Source organism: Coregonus clupeaformis, chromosome 19, assembly GCF_020615455.1.
Source record: "Coregonus clupeaformis isolate EN_2021a chromosome 19, ASM2061545v1, whole genome shotgun sequence".
In the NCBI taxonomy this organism is placed as follows: Eukaryota; Metazoa; Chordata; class Actinopteri; order Salmoniformes; family Salmonidae; genus Coregonus; species Coregonus clupeaformis.
In genome coordinates this window covers 19,334,484-19,360,125 of record NC_059210.1, presented here as the reverse complement: position 1 = coordinate 19,360,125, position 25,642 = coordinate 19,334,484, and the positions used below count along the sequence as shown (strand labels likewise).

Here is a 25,642-nt window from a genome sequence, read left to right as displayed (position 1 = left end):
AATATTTAACTGAAGGTAGTTGGCATGGTCAGGATCATGTCAGTGCTGCACACCCAAACACCCGGGGGAGAACCAGGACACACCTACAGATGGACAAAACAGGGCAGAGACAATCTTTATGTGAGGCAGACACAACACAACTTCACAAGTGAGTTCAGCCATTGACCAAAAAATAGAGGTAGGAAAGATGTTGTTCTTGACCTGGTGTCATGAATTTTATTCAAAAAGCACTGATCCCAATATAGAGCCTTGTGGCACACCATATTCAAAGCAATTGATTAAATCGGTTTATTGTGTATATTATTTTAAAATCAGAAGTACTAACCAAATTGGGGCTAATAGAGAATGGTATAGTCAATGTTGTAACCGATTTATCATACCCATATCGCAGTTAATACAAACAAAAGTCAATGGACATGACACACAAAACATCAACAAATGAAATATTTATCAATAAAAGACTCTTGCCCTACTAAAAACACAAACAATTCACTGTGGGCTAATGAATTGTTCTAAGAAAACAGAACAACCTGCTATCTACTGTAATTACATTGGCAGCAGATATTTATTTCATGGATGCACCGCCGCAACGCATTATATTTCGCAGCGAAGGCTGCAGCAGAAATTAACTCCTTTGTTGGCGACTCTTTCGTCCGCACCCGTGTGTGCATGATTGGCTGGGGAACAAAGTGTATTGGTTCCCTAATGCCCTAAAACAAATTTGTTCATATGGGCAGAATATTTACATTTACATTTTAGTCATTTAGCAGACGCTCTTATCCAGAGCGACTTACAGTTAGTGAGTGCATACATTATTATTATTTTTATTTTTTTCATACCCCCCGTGGGAATCGAACCCACAACCCTGGCGTTGCAAACGCCATGCTCTACCAACTGAGCTACATCCCTGCCGGCCATTCCCTCCCCTACCCTAAAAGACACTGGGCCAATTGTGTGCCGCCCCATGGGTCTCCCGGTCGCGGCCGGCTACGACAGAGCCTGGATTCGAACCAGGATCTTTAGTGGCACAGCTAGCACTGCGATGCAGTGCCTTAGACCAATATTGTATATTGTATATAAATTCATTCATATGGGCAGAATATTGTATAAATACATGAATAAAATGTGCTGAATTCGTTGTCTTCCTTTTCAGACAGAATAAATAAAACAGGGTTGGGCAAATAACTTGAAAAATGTAATCCATAAACCTACTAATTAATGAAAAACATGCACATAAAGAAAAGTGATTTCAACCTTATAATAATTCATTTTCTTGAAATTTGCTCAATAGAACCTAATTATCAATATAATAAAACTAGGCCTATGATATTTTCTTCTGACCCCGTATGGGCCATCAGCCGGACAAAAGTCTTGCTGAGTTTATGAGATAGTGTGCTATTAATGGCAGCACCGCTTTATCAAATGTTCATATTGATATTTTAGGCTATGCCGTGAAACCAGTTTTCATGGGCACACAAATCCAAAATGACGCATGCAATTGCTAAATCAAATGCTCCTAGACCAAAAGTCAACTAACTTGCGTGGTTCTTCTATAGGCTATGCGTAGGCTAATCGACCTACTTGTTGAATGCACATTTGGTATCCAGCTGTTGTTAGGCCTAGGGATATTGTCGACCATCAGCTGATCCAGGAAATATTTTTCTGAATGAAAGTTAAGTGACAATCAGCAGCTGTGATATAGCGTGCAATGCAAAAACAGCCAGTGCGGAAAACGGTGTTCGGAAGAAAGTCCAGAATATTTTGATGTCTCGTTCGTTGCGTCAGTGAAGTTGTGAATCACAACTTCACTTGCGCAACGAACGAGACATCAACATATTGGATCCAATGTTGGATCCAATCCAATACCCCTACATTTATGTTGATTATATATGTTGATTATCTGCTATTGGCTACTTGATTTACAGCATGGTCTAGAAGATTTAACAGAGAATGCATGAAGTAATGAGTTAATGTGGATGCTACCATGATTACGGATAGTTCTGAATGAATCGTGAATAATGATGAGTGAGAAAGTTAGACGCACAAATATCATACCCCAAAACGGTGTAACGGTGAGAGGTTAGCATGTCTTGGGGGTATGATATTTGTGCATCTGTAACTTTCTCAATCACGATTCATTCCAGACTATCCATAATCATTGTAGCATCCACATTAATTTAGAAGTGTTTAGAAACATTCTATTCTTATTTACAATAAAAGTGACTCCAAAATAACACAATACATTATTTACCATTCATTTCTATTGGGCATAAAACAATCTGCAACACAAAACAAAACAAACAGCAAATGCATCCAACAAGTTGGTAGAGTCACAAGCTTGATGTAATATTTGCGTGCTAGGAATATAAGACGAAATACGAAACTTTTGACTACTTTAATACATAAGTGAATTTGTCCCAATACTTTTGGTACCCTAAAATGGGGGGACTATGTACAAAAAGTGCTGTCATTTCTAAACGGTGTTCTAGGCTTGAATTTAAGTGTATTGCTGTATAATTATCATCACATTCAATGATGGAAAGAAGGTGGCTTGAAAACCTGAGAAAATTATACAGAGCAGCTTGTATTAATGGATGATACCAAGCCACTTGTACCAACCGCCCCATTAATGGAGAAGTAATCCCACTCCAGGACCAGAGTAGGTGACCCTTAGTCTAGTGGGTGTCTCCGACAAACAGGATTATGGCTAACCTGATTGGAAAGGCAGTCTAGCAGAATATCCAGGCAGCAGACAGGTCCCTGCACAGTCTGAGCTGGCTTTTCCACAGGCAGCCAGCAGAAGGCCCTGCCACAGCTATCCCAGGGAAAGTCACGTCCCTACAGAAATACAGGAGAGTTGGGGAGGACAGAGAGAAAAACACAGAAAAAGAGAGATTACTCCAATGTCCATGTGAATAATAATAGTAAATTAAATCTCACATTTGAAACCTCATTCCCGATCCAGTCGACCTCACCGCCCCACTCTCTCCTTCTACCTGTCCTCTGCTACCCTTCCAGTCTTACCGTGTGCAAGATCAGGATATGGGCATCATCAAGGACATCCGCGGTAACAACCTGAAAACAACATTGGATAAGTGCATAGTTCTGCAGTATGAAAAAAAAAAAGTATGCACTCTAACTGTAAGTCGCTCTGGATAAGAGCGTCTGCTAAATGACTAAAATGTAAAACGTAAAAATGCTCCACAATTAATATACCCCAACAAGAGGGTATCACCACAATACAGTAACAGTCAAGACAATAACATTTGTATATTTCAGTTACAGGAATCTATTCAGTTGGTAAACTAGACAAAAATGTCATCAATATACAAAGACTTTATGGTCTAATAAACTAAAATGCACAAACGGACTCACAATACTTGCAGTGAATTTTTCCTTTGTCTCTACACCTCTAAGTTATCTTTTTATGATATTCTATGGACATATTGTGGGTGTGGAACCACTTACAGTGTATCCAGCTCTGGCACTCAGGTGTTCGGCTGCCACCAGCAGTGCATTGAGAGTGGCTCCCCCACTGCCCAGTCCAGGCTCCTGGGGGTCTGACACAGTGAGCAGTAACGTCCCCTGTAAGAGACCTCCACGCTGCTGCCGGACCTCCAGCTCTGAGACGCACACACACACACACACACCTTTCTTTGGTCAGTGAAGCTAAAACTTTTAACTTGGCTCTATAGTCCAGCATTTTGGATTTGAGATAAAATGTTTCATGAGGCGACAGTACAGAATGTCACCTTTTATTTGAGGATATTTTCATACATACGGCGCCTTCGGAAAGTATTCATAACCCTTGACTTTTTCCACATTTTGTTATGTTACAGCCTTCTTTTTCTAGCAATCTACACACAACACCCCATAATGACAAAGGGAAAACTGGTTTTTTAGATTTTTTTGCAAATGTATTCAAAATTTTACAGAAATACCTTATTTACATAAGTATTCAGACCCTTTCCTATGAGACTCAAAATTAAGCTCATGGCATCCTGTTTCCATTGATAATCCTTGAGATGTTTTTACAACTTGATTGGAGTCCACCTGTGGTAAATTCAATTGATTGGACATGATTTGGAAAGGCACACACCTGTCTATATGAGGTCCCACAGCTGACAGTGCATGTCAGAGCAAAAACCAAGCCATGAGGTCGAAGGAATTGTCCGTAGAGCTCAGAGACAGGATTGTGTCGGGAATTGTCCATAGAGATTAGAGACAGGATTGTGTCGAGGCACAGATCTGGGGTAGGGTACCAAAACATTTCTGCAGCGTTGAAGGTCCACCAGGAACACAGTGGCCTCCCTCATTCTTAAATGGAAGAAGTTTGGAACCACCAAGACTCTTCCTAGAGCTGGCCGCCCGGCCAAACTGAGCAATCGAGGGAGAAGGGCCTTGGTCAGGGAGGTGACCAAGAGTTCTAGAGTTCCTCTGTGGAGATGGCAGAACCTTCCAGAAGGATAACCATCTCTGCAGCACTCCACCAATCAGGCCTTTATGGTAGAGAGGCCAGACGGAAGCCACTCCTCAGTAAAAGGCACATGACAGCCCGCTTGGAGTGACTCTCAGACCATGAGAAACAATATTTTCTGGTCTGATGAAACCAAGATGAAACTCTTTGGCCTGAATGCCAAACGTCACGTCTGGAGGAAACCTGGCACCATCCCTACGGTGAAGCATGGTGGTGGCAGCATCAGGCTGTAGGGATGTTTTTCAGCTGCAGGGACTGGGAGACTAGTCAGGATCGAGGCAAAGATGAACGGAGCAAAGTACAGAGAAATCTTGATGAAAACCAGCTCAGGACCTCAGATTGGGGCGAAGGTTCACCTTCCAACAGGACAACGACCCTACGACAACTCAGGAGTGGCTACAGGACAAGTCTCTGAATGTCCTTGAGTGGCCCAGCCAGAGCCCGGACTTGAAACTGATCGAACATCTCTGGAAATAGCTGTGCAGCGACACTCCCCATCCAAAGAGGATCTACAGAGAAAAATGGGAGAAACTCCCCAAATACAGGTGTGCCAAGCTTGTAGCTTCATACCCAAGAAGACTCGATGCTGTAATCGCTGCCAAAGGTGTGTCAACAAAGTACTGAGTAAAGGGTCTGAATACTAATGTAAATGTGATAGTTTTTTCTATTTTTAATAAAATGTACATTATGGGGCATTGTGTGTAGATTGATGAGGGGAAAAAACAACTTAATCAATTTTAGAATAAGGCTGTAACGTAACAAAATGTGGAAAAAGTCAAGGGGTCTGAATACTTTCCGTAGGCACTACATGAACAAAAGTATGTGGAAAACATCTCATTCCAAAATCATGGGCATTAATATGGAGTTGGTCCCCCCTTTGCTGCTATAACAGCCTCCACTCTTCTGGGAAGGCTTTCCACTAGATGTTGGAACATTGCTGCAGGGACTTGCTTCCATTCAGCCACAAGAGCATTAGTCAGGTCAGGCACTGATGTTGGCCGATTAGGCCTGGGTCGCAGTCGGCGTTCCAATTCATCCCAATGGTGTTCGATAGGGTTGAGGTTAGGGCTCTGTGCAGTCAAGTTCTTCGACACCGATCTCGACAAACCATTTCTGTATGGACCTCGCTTTGTGCACGGGGGCATTGTCATGCTGAAACAGGAAAGGGCCTTCCCCACACTGTTGCTACAAAGTTGGAACCACAGAATCGTCTAGAATGTCATTGTATGGTGTAGCGTTAAGATTTCCCTTCACTGAAACTAAGGGGCCCGAACCATGAAAAACAGCCCCATACCATTATTCCTCCTCCACCAAACTGTACAGTTGGCACTGGGGCAGGTAGTGTTCTAATGGCATCCGCCAAACCCAGATTCATCCGTCGGGACTGCCAGATGGTGAACCGTGATTCAAGGCTCTGTGCAGGATTTCGCCACACTCCTTCCCCATGAAAAAAGAGCCTGTAGAAACAGAGAGGATGCACGCTTTGGCAGGTTCATGTTCATACTACACAAAACCAGGGAAGTCAACAGGGTCCTCTAAGAAGAATTCCTGCAGGTGTTGCTTTTGCCTGCGATCCAGCTCTTCTGCCGTAGGGTAGCAGGGCTCTAGGTCAACAACATGCACCGTCCTGACATCTTCCCCCGTGTTCTCCAAAGAGACCAAGTAGTTCACCGGGCCCTGCTGCACCACATACAAAGGACCTTTCCATCTCGAAGCTAGCTTTGCAGTGAACTGCTTGGACGCATTTGACAGATTATGAGAACGGACCCAGACACGAGACTAGGGTGAGAAACACATGTCTCTTCTATGTTTGTCATAGTTTCTGAGCTGTCGTTGTTTGGCTTTGATTCTGCTAGCCTCCACTCTGGCTAGCAAGGTATGGTGGTGGTGGACTGCATCAAATGCTGGGCAGTCAAGTGAAACGAGGGGAATTTGGAAGGTTCTCTCCATCTGACCTTTTAGTGTCTTCCCAGGTGGAGTTTGGTGGGAGTGACCCCAGAAGTCTCCTGGACCGCAGAGTTCAGTACAAAGCGATACTCAGGAAGATGTTGATCCCCCACAAAGTAATCATCCCCTTCAGGGTGCGATTTACCCTCTCGCCAGGTTGGTCTGAGGATGGTAGGCAGTGGTCAGCTTGGCAACTACACCCCAGTAGGTACAGAGCTCTTTGTAGATTCCAGACATGAACTGTGGTCCTCGGTCAGAGAGAATCTGGTCTGGAATCACGAATCTGGTAAAGACCTCCATTCGCAAAATTAGATCAATGGCGGATGCAGTGGCTTTGCGGAGTGGAAACAACTCCACCCAGTGTGTGTAGTAGTCCACTACCACCAATAATAATTAATTCCAGGTCCCCCGACTGGGAGGAAAATTCCCAGCATTTCATTGGGATGGTTCACAACGGTCTGCTGCAGTTTCCCGGCAGGTCTGCCAATGTCTGGTTTGTATTTCTGGCAGACTTCACACTGCTGTACAAACATCTTGGTATCAACCCATATGCCTGGCCAGTACACCACCTCCTGTAATCTTCGGTAGGTTAGAGGGGATGAAGACACGGTAATGGGTGCAGTGTGTTCCATCTCCTCTTGGAGTTTTTCGATACACTTTATCCTGAATTATGCAGAATTTCTCACTGAAGCGGCTCTTCGAGTCTTCCTCAGACAGACTCGTGGATCTCCATGATGGCGGCATCATTTCTCTGTGCTCTCCACACACACTCATCATCCAGAGGGAAAGAATCATCCAGACACTTAGCAGTAGTGTAAGTGCTGCACAATGGAGGACAGACGTTGGCGGTCTCTGTAATCCGAGAGAGGGCATCTGGTACAACATTCAGTTTTCCTTTGCGATACTCAATGATGAAGTCAAACCTCTGGAGTCTGATAGACCAGCGAATGAGACAGCTGTTGGTCTTGCCTGATGCCAGAACCCACTGCAGAGCAGCGTGTTCTGTGACAACGTTGAAGACCTTGGCCTCCAAATAGTAGCTCCATTTCTTCAGAGCCCAGACCACAGCGAGGCACACCAGTTCAGTCGTTGACTATTTCCTCTAGGCGGAATTAAGGGTGAGATTTGCATAGGTAAGAATTTATTCTGTTCCAGGTCCTGTTGGTTGAGCAAAGACTGCTCCGAGTCATGTTTGACTTGCATCTATGTACATTATGAAATTATCATTCAGCTTAGGATGTCCAAGCACTGGAGGAGTGATGAGACTGTTTTTGAGTGCTTCAAATTCGCTCTGGCATGCAGGAGTCCATTGGAACTTCACCCCCTTCTTCTTAAGGTGGTTGAGTGGTTCGGCGACCTTTGAAAAGTCAGGCACAAACCTGTGGTACCATCCAGCCATACCCAGGAAGCGCTGAACAACCTTCAGAGATGTGGAAATTGGGAACTCCAGCATATGTGGCTGGATCTGCATGGATACCTTCTGCATTAAACACATGACCAAGGACCTTGAGTTCAGGCAAGCAGAAATGACACTTCTTCAAGATCAGGGTCAAAGCTGCAGCCTTTAGTCTGTCGAAGTCTCATATAGACAGGTGTCGGACTGTATGTCTTGCAGATGATCAGCAACAGAGGAATAGATTATGATGTCATCCAGATACACAAGACAATTTCCCCCCCTCAGATCTCCCAGGACAGTCGCCATCAGCCTTTGGAAGGCTGCTGGAGTGTTCGTCAAACCAAAAGGAATAACTTTGAATGAGTACAAACCAGCAGGGGTTTATTTCCTCCTTTCTGACTGCAGACGCGCTCTTAAAGGGGCAGCGCACAGTGAAGGCTCCGTCCAGGATTTTGCCACAAGTGTATTAAAGTAGTCAAAAGTTTAGTATTTGGTCCCATATTCCTAGCACGCAATGACTATATCAAGCTTGTGACTCTACAAACTTGTTGGATGCATTTGCAGTTTGTTTTGTTTGTTTCGCATTATGTTGTGCCCAATAGAAATGCATGGTAAATAATATATTGTGCCATGTTGGAGTCACATTTTCTGTAAATAAGAATATATGTTTCTGAACACTTCTACATTAATGTGAATGCTACCATGATTACGGATAATCATGAATGAATCTTGAATAATTATGAGTGAGAAAGTTAGAGGCACAAAGCCATGCTAGAATTTTATGGGGGGGGTGTGATTTTTGCAGTGCCTTCAGAAAGTATTCACACCCCTTCACTTTTTCCCAAATTTTCTTGTGTTACAGCCTGAATGGATTTTTTTTTACTGGCCTATATACACAATACCTCATAATATCAAATTGGAATTATGTTTTTCGAAATTTTAACAAATTAATTAAAAATGAAAAGCTGAAATGTCTTGAGTCAATAAGTTTTTTATTTTAGTTTTTTTTATTTCACCTTTATTTAACCAGGTAAGCCAGTTGAGAACAAGTTCTCATTTACAACTGTGACCTGGCCAAGATAAAGCAAAGCAGTCCGATAAAAACAACAACACAGAGTTACATATGGGGTAAAACAAAACATAAGGTAAAAAATATAACAGAAAATATATATACAGTGTGTGCAAATGTAGCAAGTTATGGAGGTAAGGCAATAAATAGGCCATAGTGCAAAATAATTACAATTAGTATTAACACTGGAATGATAGATGTGCAAGAGATGATGTGCAAATAGAGATACTGGGGTGCAAATGAGCAAAATAAATAACAATATGGGGATGAGGTAGTTGAGTGGGCTAATTTCAGAAGGGCTGTGTACAGGTGCAGTGATCGGTAAGGTGCTCTGACAACTGACGCTTAAAGTTAGTGAGGGAGATAAGAGCCTCCAGCTTCAGAGATTTTTGCAGTTCGTTCCAGTCATTGGCAGCAGAGAACTGGAAGGAATGGCGGCCAAAGGAGGTGTTGGCTTTGGGGATGACCAGTGAGATATACCTGCTGGAGCGCATCCTACGGGTGGGTGTTGCTATGGTGACCAATGAGCAAAGATAAGGCGGAGATTTGCCTAGCAGTGATTTATAGATGGCCTGGAGCCAGTGGGTTTGGCGACGAATATGTAGTGAGGACCAGCCAACAAGAGCGTACAGGTCACAGTGGTGGGTAGTATATGGGGCTTTGGTGACAAAACGGATGGCACTGTGATAGACTACATTCAATTTGCTGAGTAGAGTGTTGGAGGCTATTTTGTAAATGATATCGCCGAAGTCAAGGATCGGTAGGATAGTCAGTTTTACGAGGGCATGTTTGGCAGCATGAGTGAAGGAGGCTTTGTTGCGAAATAGGAAGCCGATTCTAGATTTAACTTTGGATTGGAGATGCTTAATGTGAGTCTGGAAGGAGAGTTTACAGTCTAACCAGACACCTAGGTATTTGTAGTTGTCCACATACTCTAGGTCAGACCCGTCGAGAGTAGTGATTGTAGTTGGGTGGGCGGGTGCCAGCAGCGTTTGATTGAAGAGCATGCATTTAGTTTTACTAGTGTTTAAGAGCAGTTGGAGGCTACTGAAGGAGTGTTGTATGGCATTGAAGCTCATTTGGAGGTTTGTTAACACAGTGTCCAATGAATGGCCAGATGTATACAAAATGGTGTTGTCTGCGTAGAGCTGGATCTGAGAGTCACCAGCAGCAAGAGCGACATCATTGATATACACAGAGAAAAGAGTCGGCCCAATAATTGAACCCTGTGGCACCCCCATAGAGACTGCCATAGGTCCAGACAACAGGCCCTCCGATTTGACACATTGAACTCTATCTGATAAGTAGTTGGTGAACCAGGCGAGGCAGTCATTTGAGAAACCAAGGCTATTTAGTCTGCCAATAAGAATGCAGTGGTTGACAGAGTCGAAAGCCTTGGCCAGGTCGATGAAGACGGCTGCACAGTACTGTCTATTATCGATCGCGGTTATAATATTGTTTAGGACCTTGAGCGTGGCTTAGGTGCACCCATGACCAGCTCGGAAACCGGATTGCATAGCGGAGAAGGTATGGTGGGATTCGAAATGGTCGGTGATCTGTTTGTTAACTTGACTTTCAAAAACTTTCGAAAGGCAGGGCAGGATGGATATAGGTCTGTAACAGTTTGGATCTTGAGTGTCACCCCCTTTGAAGAGGGGGATGACCGTGGCAGCTTTCCAATCTTTGGGGATCTCAGACGTTACGAAAGAGAGGTTGAACAGGCTAGTAATAGGGGTTGCGACAATTTCGGCGGCTATTTTTAGAAAGAAAGTGTCCAGATTGTCTAGCTCTTTCAGAACATCAGCTGTCTGAATTTGTGTGAAGGAGAAGTGGGGAGGGCATGGGCAAGTTGCAGTGCTGGTGGCCGGGGTAGTGGTAGCCAGGTGGAAAGCATGGCCAGCCGTAGCAAAATGCTTGTTGAAATTCTCGATTATTATAGATTTATCGGTGGTGATGGTGTTTCCTAGCCTCAGTGCAGTGGGCAGCTGGGAGGAGGTGCTCTTATTCTCCATGGACTTTACAGTGTCCCAAAACTTTTTGGAGTTAGTGCTACAGGATGCAAATTTCTGTTTGAAAAAGCTAGCCTTTGCTTTCCTAACTGCTTGTGTATATTGGTTCCTAACTTCTCTGAAAAGTTGCATATCGCGGGGGCTATTCGATGCTAATGCAGTATGCCACAGGATGTTTTTGTGCTGGTCAAGGGCAGTCAAGTCTGAGGAGAACCAGGGGCTATATCTGTTCTTAGTTCTGAATTTTTTGAATGGGGCATGCTTATTTAAGATTGAGAGGAAAGCACTTTTAAAGAACAACCAGGCATCCTCTACTGACTGAATGAGATCAATATCCATCCAGGATACCTGGGCCAGGTCAATTAGGAAGGCCTGCTAGCTAAAGTGTTTTAGGGAGCGTTTGACAGTGATGAGGGGTTGTCGTTTGACCGCGGACCCGTTACGGACGCAGGCAATAAGGCAGTGATCGCTGAGATCCTGGTTGAAGACAGCGGAGGTGTATTTAGAGGGTAAATTAGTCAGGATGATATCTATGAGGGTGCCCATGTTTACGGATTTAGGGTTGTACCTGGTAGGTTCCTTGATAATTTGTGTGAGATTGAGGGCATCTAGTTTGGATTGTAGGATGGCCGGGGTGTTAAGCATATCCCAGTTTAGGTCACCAAGCAGTACGAACTCTGAGGATTGATGGGGGCAATCAATTCACATATGGTGTCCAGTGCACAGCTGGGGGCTGAGGGGGGTCTGTAGCAAGCGGCAGTGAGAGACTTATTTCTGGAAAGGTGGATTTTTAGAAGTAGGAGCTCAAACTGTTTGTGCACAGACCTGGATAGTATGATAGAGCTCTGCAGGCTCTCTCTACAGTAGATTGCAACTCCACCCCCTTTGGCAGTTCTATCTAGACGGAAAATGTTGTAGTTGGGGATGGACATTTCTGAATTTTTGGTGGCCTTCCTAAGCCAGGATTCAGACACTGCTAGAACATCAGGGTTGGTGGAGTGTGCTAACGCAGTGAATAACTCAAACTTAGGAAGGAGGCTTCTGTTGTTAACGTGCAGAAAACCAAGGCTTTTACGGTTACAGAAGTCAACAAATGATAACTCCTGGGGAGTAGGAGTGATACTGGGGGCTGCAGGGCCTGGGTTAGCCTCTACATCACCAGAGGAACAGAGGAGGACTAGAATAAGGATATGGCTAAAGGCTTTAAGAACTGGTCTTCTAGAATGTTGGGTACAGAGAATAAAGGGGGCAGATTTCTGGGCATTGTAGAATAGATTCAGGGCATTATGTACAGACAAGGATATGGAAGGATATGAGTACAGTGGAGGTAAACCTAAGCGTTGGGTAACAATGAAAGAGATAGCATCACTGGAGGCACCGATTGAGCCGGTCTCTGCGTGTATGGGGGGGGTGGAACAAAGGAGCTATTTGAGGCAGTTTGAGAATGACTTGGGGTTCTATATTGAAATTGTATAATAAGAACTAACTGGAACAGCAATAGGCAATAGGCAAGGCATATTGACATGGGAGAGAGGAATAAAGCAATCACAGGTGTTATTAGAGAGAGCTAAGACAACAACTGGTAATGGCGCTGAAAGTTTGGGCTGAGGCTAAACAGATAAACAGGACAGGGTACCGTGTAAAGGAACAGTCCAGCAGGCATCAGCTGTGCAGCTGAGTGATCATAAGGTCCAGTGAACAGCAATATGTGAGTCCGAGAGCAGTTTGAATTGGTGCTAAAGCACAGCGAGCAGGAAGCACGGCTGTTGTTTGCGTGTGCTAGTGGGCTGGGGCTAGCAGATGGATCTTCGTGGTCGTTGCAACGGGAAGCCTGTTGAAACCACAGACGATTACGTCGGCAGACCAGTCGTGATGGATCGGCTGGGCTCTGTGTCGACTCTAGGAGGTCCCGTCCGGTTGACAGAGAGGTAGATAGCCGGAAGATGTGCCTGACTCGAGGCTAGCTCCAGGCTGATTAGCCAACAACAACATTCATTTGGTTGCAGCTAACTAGTTGCGATGATCAGGTGTTAAAGGTCCAGTGATTTAGTGATTCCGGCAGAAAATCCAATATGTTCTGGGTCGATAATGCGCTGTGCAGACAGTGCAGACTGGCCGATAATAGTCCAGGATAGAGTCCAGGCTGGTAGGTAGTGCAGGCCACGGACAATGGTGAAAAACCGCTAACGGTGGCTAATAGCAAGTAGGTAGTTAGCTGGCTACTCCCGTCCAGTAGACAAAGAGGTAGATAGCCGGGATATGGGCCTGGCTCAAGGCTAACTGGTGCTTGCTTCGGGGGCAGTGGTGATTAGCCTACAGCAACATCCATTCAGTTGCGGCTAGCTAGTTGCGATCCGGTGTTAGGGTCCAGTGATTCAGTTATTCCAGCAGAAAATCCTATGTTCTTGGTGAAAACCGCTAACGGTGGCTAATAGCAAGTAGCTAGTTAGCTAGTTTCAACTGGAGATTCTAGATAAAGGTGATTAAATAATAGAATCCATTCCACATTGAGTGAGGCGGGTTGCAGGAAAGTATATTTAGTAGAAGGATGAAAAGTGTGATAGGGAAATATGTCCGAAAAATACAAAAAAATACAAACAGGCTATTTACACGGACACACAACAAAGAACACGACCGCACTGCTACGCCATCTTGGATCTATGTGTATTCAATCCTTTTGTTATGGCAAGGCTAAATAAGTTCAGGAGTAAACATTTGCATAACAAGTCACATAATAAGTTTCATGGATTCACTCTGTTTGCAATAATAGTGTTAAACATGATTTTTGAATTACCTTATCGCTGTACCTCACAAATACAATTATCAGTAGGGTCCCTCAGTAGAGCAGTGAATTTCAAATACAGATTCAACCACAAAGACCAGTGAGATTTTCCAATGCGTCGCAAAGACTGGCACCTATTGGTAGATAAAATAAAATAAAAAAGACACTGAATATCCCTTTGAGCATGGTGAAGTTATCAATTATACTTTGGATGGTGTATCAATACACCCAGTCACTACAAAGATACAGGCGTCCTTCCTAACTCAGTTGCTGGAGAGGAAGGAAACCTCTCATGGATTTCACCATGAAGCCAATGGTGACTTCAAAAACAGTTAGAGTTTAATGGCTGTGATAGGAGAAAACTGAGGACGGATCAACAACATTGTAGTTACTCCACAATACTAACCTAATTGACAGAGTGAAAAGAAGGAAGCCTGTACAGAATAAAAATATTCCAAAACATGCATCCTGTTTACAACAAGCCACTAAAGTAACACTGCAAAATATGTGTCAAAACAATTAACTTTGTCCTGAATAAAAAGTGTTATGTTTGGGGCAAATCCAATTCAACACATTACTGAGTACCATTCTCCATATTTTCAAGCATAGTGGTGGCTGCATCATGTATGCTTTTATTCATTAAGTACTTGGGCGTTTTTCAAGATAAAAAAGAAACAGAATGGAGCTAAGCACAGGCAAAATCCAGTCTGCTTTCCACCAAACAATGGGAGATTCATTCACCTTTCAGCAGGACAATAACCTAAAATACAAGGCCAAATCTGCACCGGAGTTGCTTACCAAGAATGTGAAGGTTCCTGAGTGGCAGAGTTACTCTTTTGACTTCAATCTACATGGAAAATATATGGCAAGACCTGAAAATGGTTTTCTAGCAATGATCAACAAACAGTTTGACAGAGTTTGACAATTTTAGAAAAGAGTAATGGGCAAATGTTGCACAGTCCAAGTGTGGAAAGCTCTTAGAGTCTTACCCAGAAAGACTCACAGCTGTAATCAATGGCAAAGTTGCTTTTACATTTACATTTTAGTCATTTAGCAGACGCTCTTATCCAGAGCGACTTACAGTTAGTGAATACATATTTTTTATTTTATACTGGCCCCCCGTGGTATTGGCTCAGGGGTGTGAATACTTACTTAAATGAGGTAGCACATTTACTGAAAATGAAATACTTTGTCATTTTGTGGTATTGTGTATAGATGGATGAACAATTTTTATTTAATCCATTTTGAATTCAGGCTGTAACACAACAAGATTTGGAATATGTCAAGGGGTATGAATACTTTCTGAAGTCATTGTATGCCTCTGTAACTTTCTCAGTCATCATTATGCACGATTCATTCGGGATTATCCGTAATCATCGTAGCATCCATATTAATGTGGAAGTGTTCAGAAGAAACATTCTATTCTTATTTCCAATAAAAGTGACTCCAAAATTACACAACACATTATTTACCATTCATTTCTATTGGGAACAACAATCTGAAACATAACCAAAATGAACTGGAAATGCATCCAACAAGTTTGTAGAGTCACAAGCTTGCGTTCTAAGAATATATACAATTGGTAAGCAACTCCGGTGCAGATTTGGCCTTGTATTTTAGGTTATTACAGTCTTGTCCCATCGCTGCAACTCCCGAACAGACTCGGGATAGGCGAAGGTCGAGAGCCATGCGTCCTCCGAAACACGACCCTGCCAAGCCGCACTGCTTCTTGACACACTGCTCGCTTAACCCGGAAGCCAGCCGCACCAGTGTCGGAGGAAACACTGTACAACTGGCAACCGTGTCAGCATGCATGTGCCTGGCCCGCCACAGGAGTCGCTAGAGCGCGATGGGACAAGGACATCCCGGCCGGCCAAACCCTCCCCTAACCCGGACAACGCTGGGCCAATTGTGCGCCGCCTCATGGGTCTCCCGGTCGCGGCCGGCTGCAGTGCCTTAGACTGCTGCGCCACTCGGGAGGCACTCAAAAACTAAACTTTTGACTACACACAAGTGAATTGGTCCAAATACTTATGACACCTTCAAATGGGGGGACCATACACATAAAGTGCTTTCATTTCTAAACAGTGAAACAGATGAAAATACCCTCAAATAAAAGGTGACATTCTGTACTGTATTTTTGTATCTGACAGCTCATTCAATGAGTACATAGTAGACTGTGTAAACCTGTGTGAAGCTAGCCACAATAAGGATTAGCAACAATATTGGAATTTGCAGTTCAAAATAAAATCAAAATGTATTGGTCGCGTACACATATTTTGCATTTGCTACTGCGGGTGTAGCGAAATTCTATGTTCCTAGCTCCAACAGTGCAGTAATTCCGAACAAAAAAAAATATTACACACAAAAAATATAGAAATATTAGGACGAGCAATGTCAAAGTCTGGAATATAAATATATGATGGTTTGTATAGACATTATGGACAGTATATGAATAGAAAAGGTGTGTACAGCAGTAGTTATATAGGATGAGCCTTGACTAGAATACAGTATATATACAGTGCATTCGGAAAGTATTCAGACCCCTTGACTTTTTCCACATTTTGTTAGGTTACAGGCTAATTCTGTAATTCTATAAATATTTTTTTTCCCTCATCAATCGACACACAATACCCCATAATGACAAAGCAAAACTGGTTTTTAGACATTTTTGCTAATTAAAAAAAGTAATAAAAATAGAAATATCACATTTACATAAGTATTCAGACCCTTTATTCTGTACTTTTTTGAAGCACCTTTGGCAGCAATTACAGCCTTGAGTTTTCTTGGGTATGACGCTACAAGCTTGACACACCTTTATTTGGGGAGTTTCTCCAATTCTTCTCTGCAGATCCTCTCAAGCTCTGTCAGGTTGGATGGGGAGCGTTGCTGCACAGCTATTTTCAGGTCTCTTCAGAGATCTTCGATCGGGTTCAAGTCTGGGCTCTGGCTGGGCCACTCAAGGATATTCAGAGACTTGTCCCGAAGCCACGCCTGCGTTGTATTGAATGTGTGCTTAGGGTCGTTGTCCTGTTGGAAGGTGAATCTTCGCCCCAGTCTGAGGTCCTGAGCACTCTGGAGCAGGTTTTCACCAAGGATCTCCCTGTACTTTGCTCCGTTCATTTTTGCCTTGATCCTGACTTGTCTCCCTGCCGCTGAAAAACATCCCCACAGCATGATGCTGCCACCACCATCCTTCGCCATACGAATGGTGCCAGGTTTCCTCCAGAAGTGACGCTTGGCATTCAGGCCAAAGAGTTCAATCTTGGTTTTATCAGACCAAATAATCTTGTTTCTCATGGTCTGAGAGTCTTTAGGTGCTTTTGGCAAACTCCAAGCAGGCTGTCATGTGCCTTTTACTGAGGAGTGGCTTCCGTCTGGCCACTCTACCATAAAGGCCTGATTGGTGGAGTGCTGCAGAGATGGTTGTGTTTCTGGAAGGTTCTCCCATCTCCACAGAGGAATTCTAGAGCTCTGTCAGAGTGACCATCGGGTTCTTGGTCCCATCCCTGACCAAGGCCATTCTCCCCCGACTGCTCAGTTTGGCCGGGCGGCCAGTTCTAGGTAGTCTTGGTGGTTCCAAACTTCTTCCATTTAAGAATGAGGGAGGCCACTGTGTTTTTGGGGACCTTCAATGCTGCAGAAATTATTTGGTACCCTTCCCCAGATCTGTTCCTCGACACAATCCTGTCTTGGAGCTCTACGGACAATTCCTTCGACCTCATGGCTTGGTTTTTGCTCTGACATGCACTGTCAACTGTGGGACCTTATATAGACAGGTGGGTGCCTTTTCAAATCATGTCCAATCAATTGAATTTACCACAGGTGGACTCCAATCAAGTTGTAGAAACATCTCAAGGATGGTCAATGGAAACAGAATGCACCTGAGCTCAATTTCGAGCCTAATAGCAAAGGGTCTGAATACTTATGTAAATAAGGTATCTGTTTTTTATTTTTAAAACATTTGCAAAACTTTCTAAAAACATGTTTTTGCTTCATCATTATGGGGTATTGTGTGTAGATTGCTGAGGATTTTTATTTATTTAATCCACTTTAGAATGGATTACGCTTGAGAGTACCTGTAATTCCGCCAGCTAGCTGCCTACAATAATTACATACAATAATGCCTACCATTCAGCTGTTTTTCTAACCGCATTGTCTGAAGCATTAACGTTAGGTAGTAAGTAGCTACTGTGCTCGAAATGTAGCTAGCTTGTTGCTACCTGGATAGCTACTAAACAATAGCTGGAACGACCTAGCGAACAGACGCGAACTGGCTGAATCGATTCAGTGGCTAGCTTTGCACTTAGCTAGCTAACAGTAGCTGCTAGGGGTAAGTTATAACCTACATTTGTGTTTTGTTTTTACATACTGGTAGCCAGAGTCGTTCAAGGGAATTCGGGACATGGGTGACGAGTTAACGTTAGCTTGGCTCTCGCTATGTGTTCGTGCCGTGGGAGGACGGGTTTCTTCGTTGGCAGAAAGCAATGGCTAGCTAGTATGCTAACTATTCTAGCTAACTAACTGGCTGAATAAGTTGACGACGGACTCGCTCAAACTGTCGGGACTAACCCACAACGTTAGACACGGACACTAATGATCTGCTTGGCGTGTTGACACACTGGTGGTTTGATGTGGCCGAGTATTGGTGCTAAACCGTTTTGTTGGAGCCCGGCATGCTAGTTGGCTGTGGCGTCATATGACTAGGTGCCCTGGATAGTTTTCACGGAAGAATACTGTACCAAGTTAGCTAGCTGAATAAACTAAGTTAGTCTATTCCTAGAAAACATTGAACCGCTGTAGTTTACAAAAATTATAGTTTCTGAGGTGGAAGTTGGGAGAGTTATATTTGGGTGTTTCAGTGAAACGTAAGTGAGGGAGGCCCCGCTCTCTCGCTTTCCTAGATGTTTAGTTCATTTCATTCCGATCTCCTATGCATTATTGTAGCCATTTTCTGTAGCCTGTCAACTATGCCTCTGTCTATCCCTGTTCTCTCCTCTCCGCACAGGCTATACAAACGCCTCACACCGCGTGGCTTCTGCCTTTCTAACCTGGTGGTCCCTGCACGCACGACCCACGTGGAGTTCCAGGTCTCCGGCAGCCTCTGGAACTGCCGTTCTGCTGCCAACAAGGCAGAGTTCATCTCAGCCTATGCTACCCTCCAGTCCCTCGACTTCTTGGCACTGACGGAAACATGGATTACCACTGAAAACACTGCTACTCCTACTGCTCTCTCCTCGTCTGACCATGTGTTCTCGCATACCCTGAGAGCATCTGGTCAGCGGGGTGGTGGCACAGGAATCCTCATCTCTCCCAAGTGGACATTCTCTCTTTTTCCCCTGACCCATCTGTCTATCTCCTCATTTGAATTCCATGCTGTCACAGTCACTAGCCCATTCAAGCTTAACATCCTTGTCATCTATTGCCCTCCAGGTTCCCTTGGAGAGTTCATCAATGAGCTTGACGCCTTGATAAGTTCCTTTCCTGAGGATGGCTCACCCCTCACAGTTCTGGGTGACTTCAACCTCCCTACGTCTACCTTTGACTCTCTGCCTCCTTCTTTCCACTCCTCTCCTCTTTTGACCTCACCCTCTCACCGTCCCCCCCTACTCACAAGGCAGGCAATACGCTTGACCTCATCTTTACTAGATGCTGTTCTTCTACTAATCTCACTGCAACTCCCCTCCATGTCTCCGACCACTACTTTGTATCCTTTTCTCTCTCGCTCTCCTCCAACACTACTCACTCTGCCCCTACTCAGATGGTAATGCGCCGTCGCAACCTTCGCTCTCTCTCTCCCGCTACTCTCTCCTCTTCCATCCTATCATCTCTTCCCTCTGCTCAATCCTTCTCCCTCCAATCTCCTGATTCTGCCTCCTCAACCCTCCTCTCCTCCCTTTCTGCATCCTTTGACACTTTATGTCCCCTATCCTCCCAGCCGGCTCGGTCCTCCCCTCCTGCTCCGTGGCTTGACGATTCATTGCGAGCTCACAGAACAGGGCTCCGGGCAGCCGAGCGGAAATGGAGGAAAACTAGACTCCCTGCGGACCTGGCATCTTTTCACTCCCTCCTCTCTACATTTTCTTCATCTGTTTCTGCTGCTAAAGCCACTTTCTACCACTCTAAATTCCAAGCATCTGCCTCTAACCATAGGAAGCTCTTTGCCACCTTCTCTTCCCTGCTGAATCCTCCTCCCCCTCCCCCCTCCTCCCTCTCTGTGGATGACTTTGTCAACCATTTTGAAAAGAAGGTTGACGACATCCAATCCTCGTTTGTTAAGTCAAATGACACTGCTGGTCCTGCTCACACTGCCCTACCCTATGCTTTGACTTCTTTCTCCCCTCTCTCTCCAGATGAAATCTTGCGACTTGTGACGGCCGGCCGCCCAACAACCTGCCCGCTTGACCCTATCCCCTCCTCGCTTCTCCAGACCATCTCCGGTGACCTTCTCCCTTACCTCACCTCGCTCATCAACTCATCCTTGACCGCTGGCTATGTCACTTCCGTCTTCAAGAGAGCGAGAGTTGCACCCCTTCTCAAAAAACCAACACTCGATCCCTCCGATGTCAACAACTACAGACCAGTATCCCTTCTTTATTTTCTCTCCAAAACTCTTGAGTGTGCCGTCTTTAGCCAACTCTCTTGCTATCTCTCTCAGAATGACCTTCTTGATCCAAACCAGTCAGGTTTCAAGACTGGTCATTCAACTGAGACTGCTCTTCTCTGTGTCACGGAGGCACTGCTAAAGATAACTCTCTCTCTCCTCTGCTCTTGTCCTTCTAGACCTGTCTGCTGCCTTTGATACTGTGAACCATCAGATCCTCCTCTCCACCCTCTCCGAGTTGGGCATCTCCGGCGCGGCTCACTCTTGGATTGCGTCCTACCTGACCGGTCGCTCCTACCAAGTGGCGTGGTGAGAATCTGTCTCCGCACCACGTGCTCTCACCACTGGTGTCACCCAGGGCTCAGTTCTAGGCCCTCTCCTATTCTCGCTATACACCAAGTCACTTGGCTCTGTCATATCCTCACATGGCCTCTCCTATCATTGCTACGCAGACGACACACAACTAATCTTCTCCTTTCCCCCTTCTGATAACCAGGTGGCGAATCGCATCTCTGCATGTCTGGCAGACATATCAGTATGGATGACGGATCACCACCTCAAGCTGAACCTTGGCAAGACGGAGCTGCTCTTCCTCCCGGGAAGGACTGCCTGTTCCATGATCTCGCCATCACGGTTGACAACTCCGTTGTGTCCTTCTCCCAGAGTGCGAAGAGCCTTGGCGTGACCCTGGACAACACCCTGTCGTTCTCCGCTAACATCAAGGCGGTGACCCGATCCTGTAGGTTCATGCTCTACAACATTCGGAGAGTACGACCCTGCCTTACACAGGAAGCGGCACAGGTCCTAATCCAGGCACTTGTCATCTCCCGTCTGGATTACTGCAACTCGCTGTTGGTTGGGCTCCCTGCCTGTGCCATTAAACCCCTACAACTCATCCAGAATGCTGCAGCCCATCTGGTGTTCAACCTTCCCAAGTTCTCTCACGTCACCCCGCTCCTCCGCACACTCCACTGGCTTCCAGTTGAAGCTTGCATCTGCTACAAGACCATGGTGCTTGCCTACGGAGCTGTGAGGGGAACGGCACCTCCATACCTTAAGGATCAGTCCCTACACCCAAACGAGGGCATTGCGTTCATCCACCTCTGGCCTGCTGGCCCCCCTACCTCTTGGGAAGCACAGTTTCCGCTCAACCCAGTCAAAACTGTTCGCTGCTCTGGCACCCCAATGGTGGAACAAGCTCCCTCACGACGCCAGGACAGCGGAGTCACTCACCACCTTCCGAAGACACTTGAAACCCCACCTCTTTAAGGAATACCTGGGATAGGATAAAGTAATCCTTCTACTCCCCCCTTACCCCACCCCAAAGAAAGAAAAAAAACATATTGTAAAGTGGTTATCCCACTGGCTATAAGGTGAATGCACCAATTTGTAAGTCGCTCTGGATAAGAGCGTCTGCTAAATGACGTAAATTTAAATGTAAATAAGGCTGTAACGTAACAAAATGTGGAAAAGGTCAAGGGGTCTAAATACTTTCCGAAGGCACTGTATATGAAGTGGGTAAAACAGTATGTAAACATTATTAAAGTGACCAGTGTTCAATTAATATGTACATAGGGTAGCAATCTCTAAGGTGCAGGGTTGAGTACTGGGTGGTAGCCGGCTAGTGACAGTGACTAAAGTTCAATGCAGGGTACTGGAAGGAGGCTGGCTAGTGATGGCTATTTAACAGTCTGATGGCCTTGATATAAGCTGTTTTTCAGTCTCTCGTGTCAGCTTAATGCACCTGTACTGTCTCTGCCTTCTAGATGGTAGCGGAGTGAATGGGCCGTGAACCAAGTGGCTGAGGTCCTTGATGATCTTCTTGGCCTTCCTGTGACACTGGGTTCTGTAGATGTCCTGGGAGGGCAGGCGGTGTATCCCCAGTGGTGCGTTGGGCTGATCGCACCACCCTCTGGAGAGCCCTGTGGTTGCGTACGGTGCAGTTGCCATACCAGGTGGTGATACAGCCTGACAGGATGCTCTCAATGGTGCATCTGTAGAAGTTTGTGAGAGTCTTTACGGGCCAAGCCTCCTGAGGTTGAAGAGGCGCTGTTGCACCTTCTTCACCACACGGTCTGTGCGGATGGACCATTTCAGGTTGTCAGTGATGTGCACCCCGAGGAACTCGAAGCTTTTCAACCTCTCTACTGCAGCCCTGTCAATGTGGATGGGGGCGTGCTCCCTCTGCTGTCTCCTGACGTCCACGATCAGCTTCTTCATTTTGTTGACGCTGAGGGAGTAGGCTGTCTCGTCATTGTTGGTAATCAGGCCTACCACTGTTGTGTCGTCTGCAAACTTGATGATTGAGTTGGAGACGTGCGTGGCCACGTAGTCATGGGTGAACAGGGAGTACAGGAGGGGGCTGATCACATACCCTTGTGGGGACCCCGTGTTGAGGATTAGCATAGCGGAGGTGTTGTTGCCTACCTTCACCACCTGGGATCGGCCCATCAGGAAGTCCAGGACCCAGTTGCACAGGGTGGGGTTCAGACCCAGGGCCCCAAGCTTAGTGATGAGCTTGGAGGGCACTATGGTGTTGAAGGCTGAGCTGTAGTCGATGAACATCATTCATCCTACATCCTGATATTACCAAGTTCTGACCACTAGATGGTGCTGTTGTTGTTTTGTTGTGTTTTTTTATCCCTCCCCAACCCCCCCATATTGAAGGGATAGTTCACCCAAATTCCAAAATGGCATATTGGTTTCCTTACCATGTAAGCAGTTTATGGACAAGGTATGACAGCAACCCATTTTGTTTACCTGGCCACTGTTTCAAACGCTAACTTTGCAAGTCAATGGTACCAATATTAGCATTTCCGGGCTTCATATCTAATTCTATAACTAACACAATCAATTGTTAAATACTTCAGGATGATTTGGACATGAAGCATGAAAATGCTAATATACTGTAGGTACCATTGATTTGAGCCACAAATGCTAAATAGTTAGCATTTGAAACAGTGGACAACAAAATCAACTGTCATACCTTGTCCATAGACAGCTTACAGGGTAAGGAAACAAATGTTATTTTGTAATTTGGGAGTTAAATAATAAGGTATAACTAATCTGAAACAGTAGTGGTCATATAATTTGCGCACAGAAGCAAGCACCAACAAGCTTCGCATGTGCATTGAACGTGGGAAATGCACTTTACAAATTAATTATTATACCAATGCAATTATGCAGTCTAATACATCCACAGTGGGATTTGAATTGTTTTTGAACTGTTCTGTTTATTGTCAAATGTATTTATTATTATTTTGTATTTTATTAATAAGTTTAGTAACTTATTCATTAGTAAGCTTAGTAGACTTAGGCCTACATAAAGTTATGCATGCATCTGGTCTAGTCCTCATCTTTTGCATTATTAACCTACAGTGGGCGACTGTACATTACTGTAAACAAGGACAATAACAAGAGACTCACCTCTTTGAAAGGCATAAACGCTATCTTTATGTTGACAGGTCAGGACTACTACTGTCCAGCTGAACACCTGCTCGCTTGACATGTTGACGTATTTATGACCACACTATTTCTTCCAATTCCGCCACGAAAGTAGGCTACTGTCTTCATACACGGAACATTTAGCCTAATTTTACCAATATAACTAAAAAGACATTGGCGGAAAGTAACAAGAAGCGAACATTGCCTCTATGCAAACAAGGCTAAAATCCTTCAACAAAGGCAATAGCCAAAGCGACTATGCTGTGCTGCGCTATTCTTGCAACATTGTAGCTCGCGAATCAGTGGAGACGGCTAGATCAACCCTTTGCTCGCCCAGTTCCTTGTGTACAGAGTTTGATACGCTTCATTGTACCACCGTTACTAAACCCAGATGCGCAACGCGAAACTTCCGGGAACGCATGGAAACTGTCAAGGTAGCGTCAGTAGTCTTCTTCTTCGATGGGATTTAACGGCGGTTGGCATCCAATGTTAAAGGTACACTACCGCCACCAGCTAGACGGGGTATTTTGGTATTTTGTATTTTTTTAGGATCCCCATTAGCTGTTGCAAAAGCAGCAGCTACTCCTCCTGGGGTCCACACAAAACATAAAACATGATATAATACAGAACATTAATAGACAAGACAGCTCAAGGACAGAACTACATCAATTTTTAAAATCAATATTACATTTACATAAGTATTCAGACCCTTTACTCAGTACTTTGTTGAAGCACCTTTGGCAGCGATTACAGCCTCAAGTCTTCTTTGGTATGATGCTACAGGCTTGACACACCTGTATTTGGGGAGTTTCTCCCATTCTTCTTTGTAAATCCTCTCAAGCTCTGTCAGGTTGGATAAGGAGCGTCGATGCACACAGTTATTTTCAGGTCTCTCCAGAGATGTTCGATCGGGTTCAAATCCGGGCTCTGGCTGGGCTACTCAAGGACATTCAGAGACTTGTCCCGAAGCCAATCCTGCGTTGTCTTGGCTGTGTGCTTAGGGTCATTGTCCTGTTGGAAGGTGAACCTTCGCCCCAGTCTGAGGTCCTGAGTACTCTGGAGCAGGTTTTCATCAAGGATCTCTCTGACACAGAAAAACATCCCCACAGCATGCTGCCACCACCATGCTTCACCGTAGGGATAGTGTCAGGTTTCCTCAAGACGTGACGCTTGGCAGTTCAATCTTGGCTTTATCAGACCAGATAATCTTGTTTTATGGTCTGAGGGTCCTTTAGGTGCCTTTTGGCAAACTCCAAGCAGGCTGTCATGTGCCTTTTACTGAGGAGTGGCTTCCGTCTGGCCACTCTACCATAAAGGCCTGATTGGTGGAGTGCTGCAGAGATGGTTGTGTTTCTGGAAGGTTTTCCCATCTCCACAGAGGAACTCTGGAGCTCTGTCAGAGTGACCATCGGGTTCTTGGTCACCTCTCTGACCAAGGCCCTTCTCCCCCGATTGCTCAGTTTGGCTGGGCGGCCAGCTCTAGGAAGAGTCTTGGTGGTTCCAAACTTCTTCCATTTAAGAATGAGGGAGGCCACTGTGTTCTTAGGGACCTTCAATGCTGCAGAAATGTTTTGGTACCCTTCCCCAGATCTGTGCCTTGACACAATCCTGTCTCGGAGCTCTACGGACAATTCCTTCGACCTCATGGCTTGGTTTTTGCTCTGACATGCACTGTCAACTGTGGAACCTTATATAGACAGGTGGGTGCCTTTTCAAATCATGTCCAATCAATTGAATTTACCCCAGGTGGACTCCAATCCAATTGCAGAAACATCTCAAGGATGATTAATGGAAACGGGATGTACCTGAGCTAAATTTCGAGTCTCATAGCAAAGGGTCTGAATACTTAGGTAAATACGTTTTTGTTTTGTTTTTCATTTTACATAAATTTGCCAAGATTTCTAAAAACCTGTT

At 44.9% G+C, this 25,642-nt stretch overlaps 1 protein-coding gene across 2 annotated transcripts in view; it reads right to left on the bottom strand.

The window, feature by feature from the left end:
• LOC121532005 (L-fucose kinase) overlaps positions 1-24,119 on the bottom strand; it is a 49,906-nt gene extending 25,787 nt beyond the window's left edge. The window contains exons 1-5 of one of the 2 annotated variants that reach the window (XM_041837636.1): positions 23,711-24,119; positions 3,469-3,650; positions 3,025-3,075; positions 2,713-2,838; positions 11-83 (exon numbers count right to left, since the gene is read on the bottom strand). In XM_041837636.1, the coding sequence (XP_041693570.1) occupies positions 11-83; positions 2,713-2,838; positions 3,025-3,075; positions 3,469-3,650; positions 23,711-23,792 (514 nt within the window). In that variant the 5' untranslated portion in view covers positions 23,793-24,119. The remainder of the gene's footprint in view (positions 1-10; positions 84-2,712; positions 2,839-3,024; positions 3,076-3,468; positions 3,651-23,710) is intronic. The other variant, XM_041837637.2, reaches the window with a different exon arrangement.
• Positions 24,120-25,642: the final 1,523 nt, after the last annotated feature.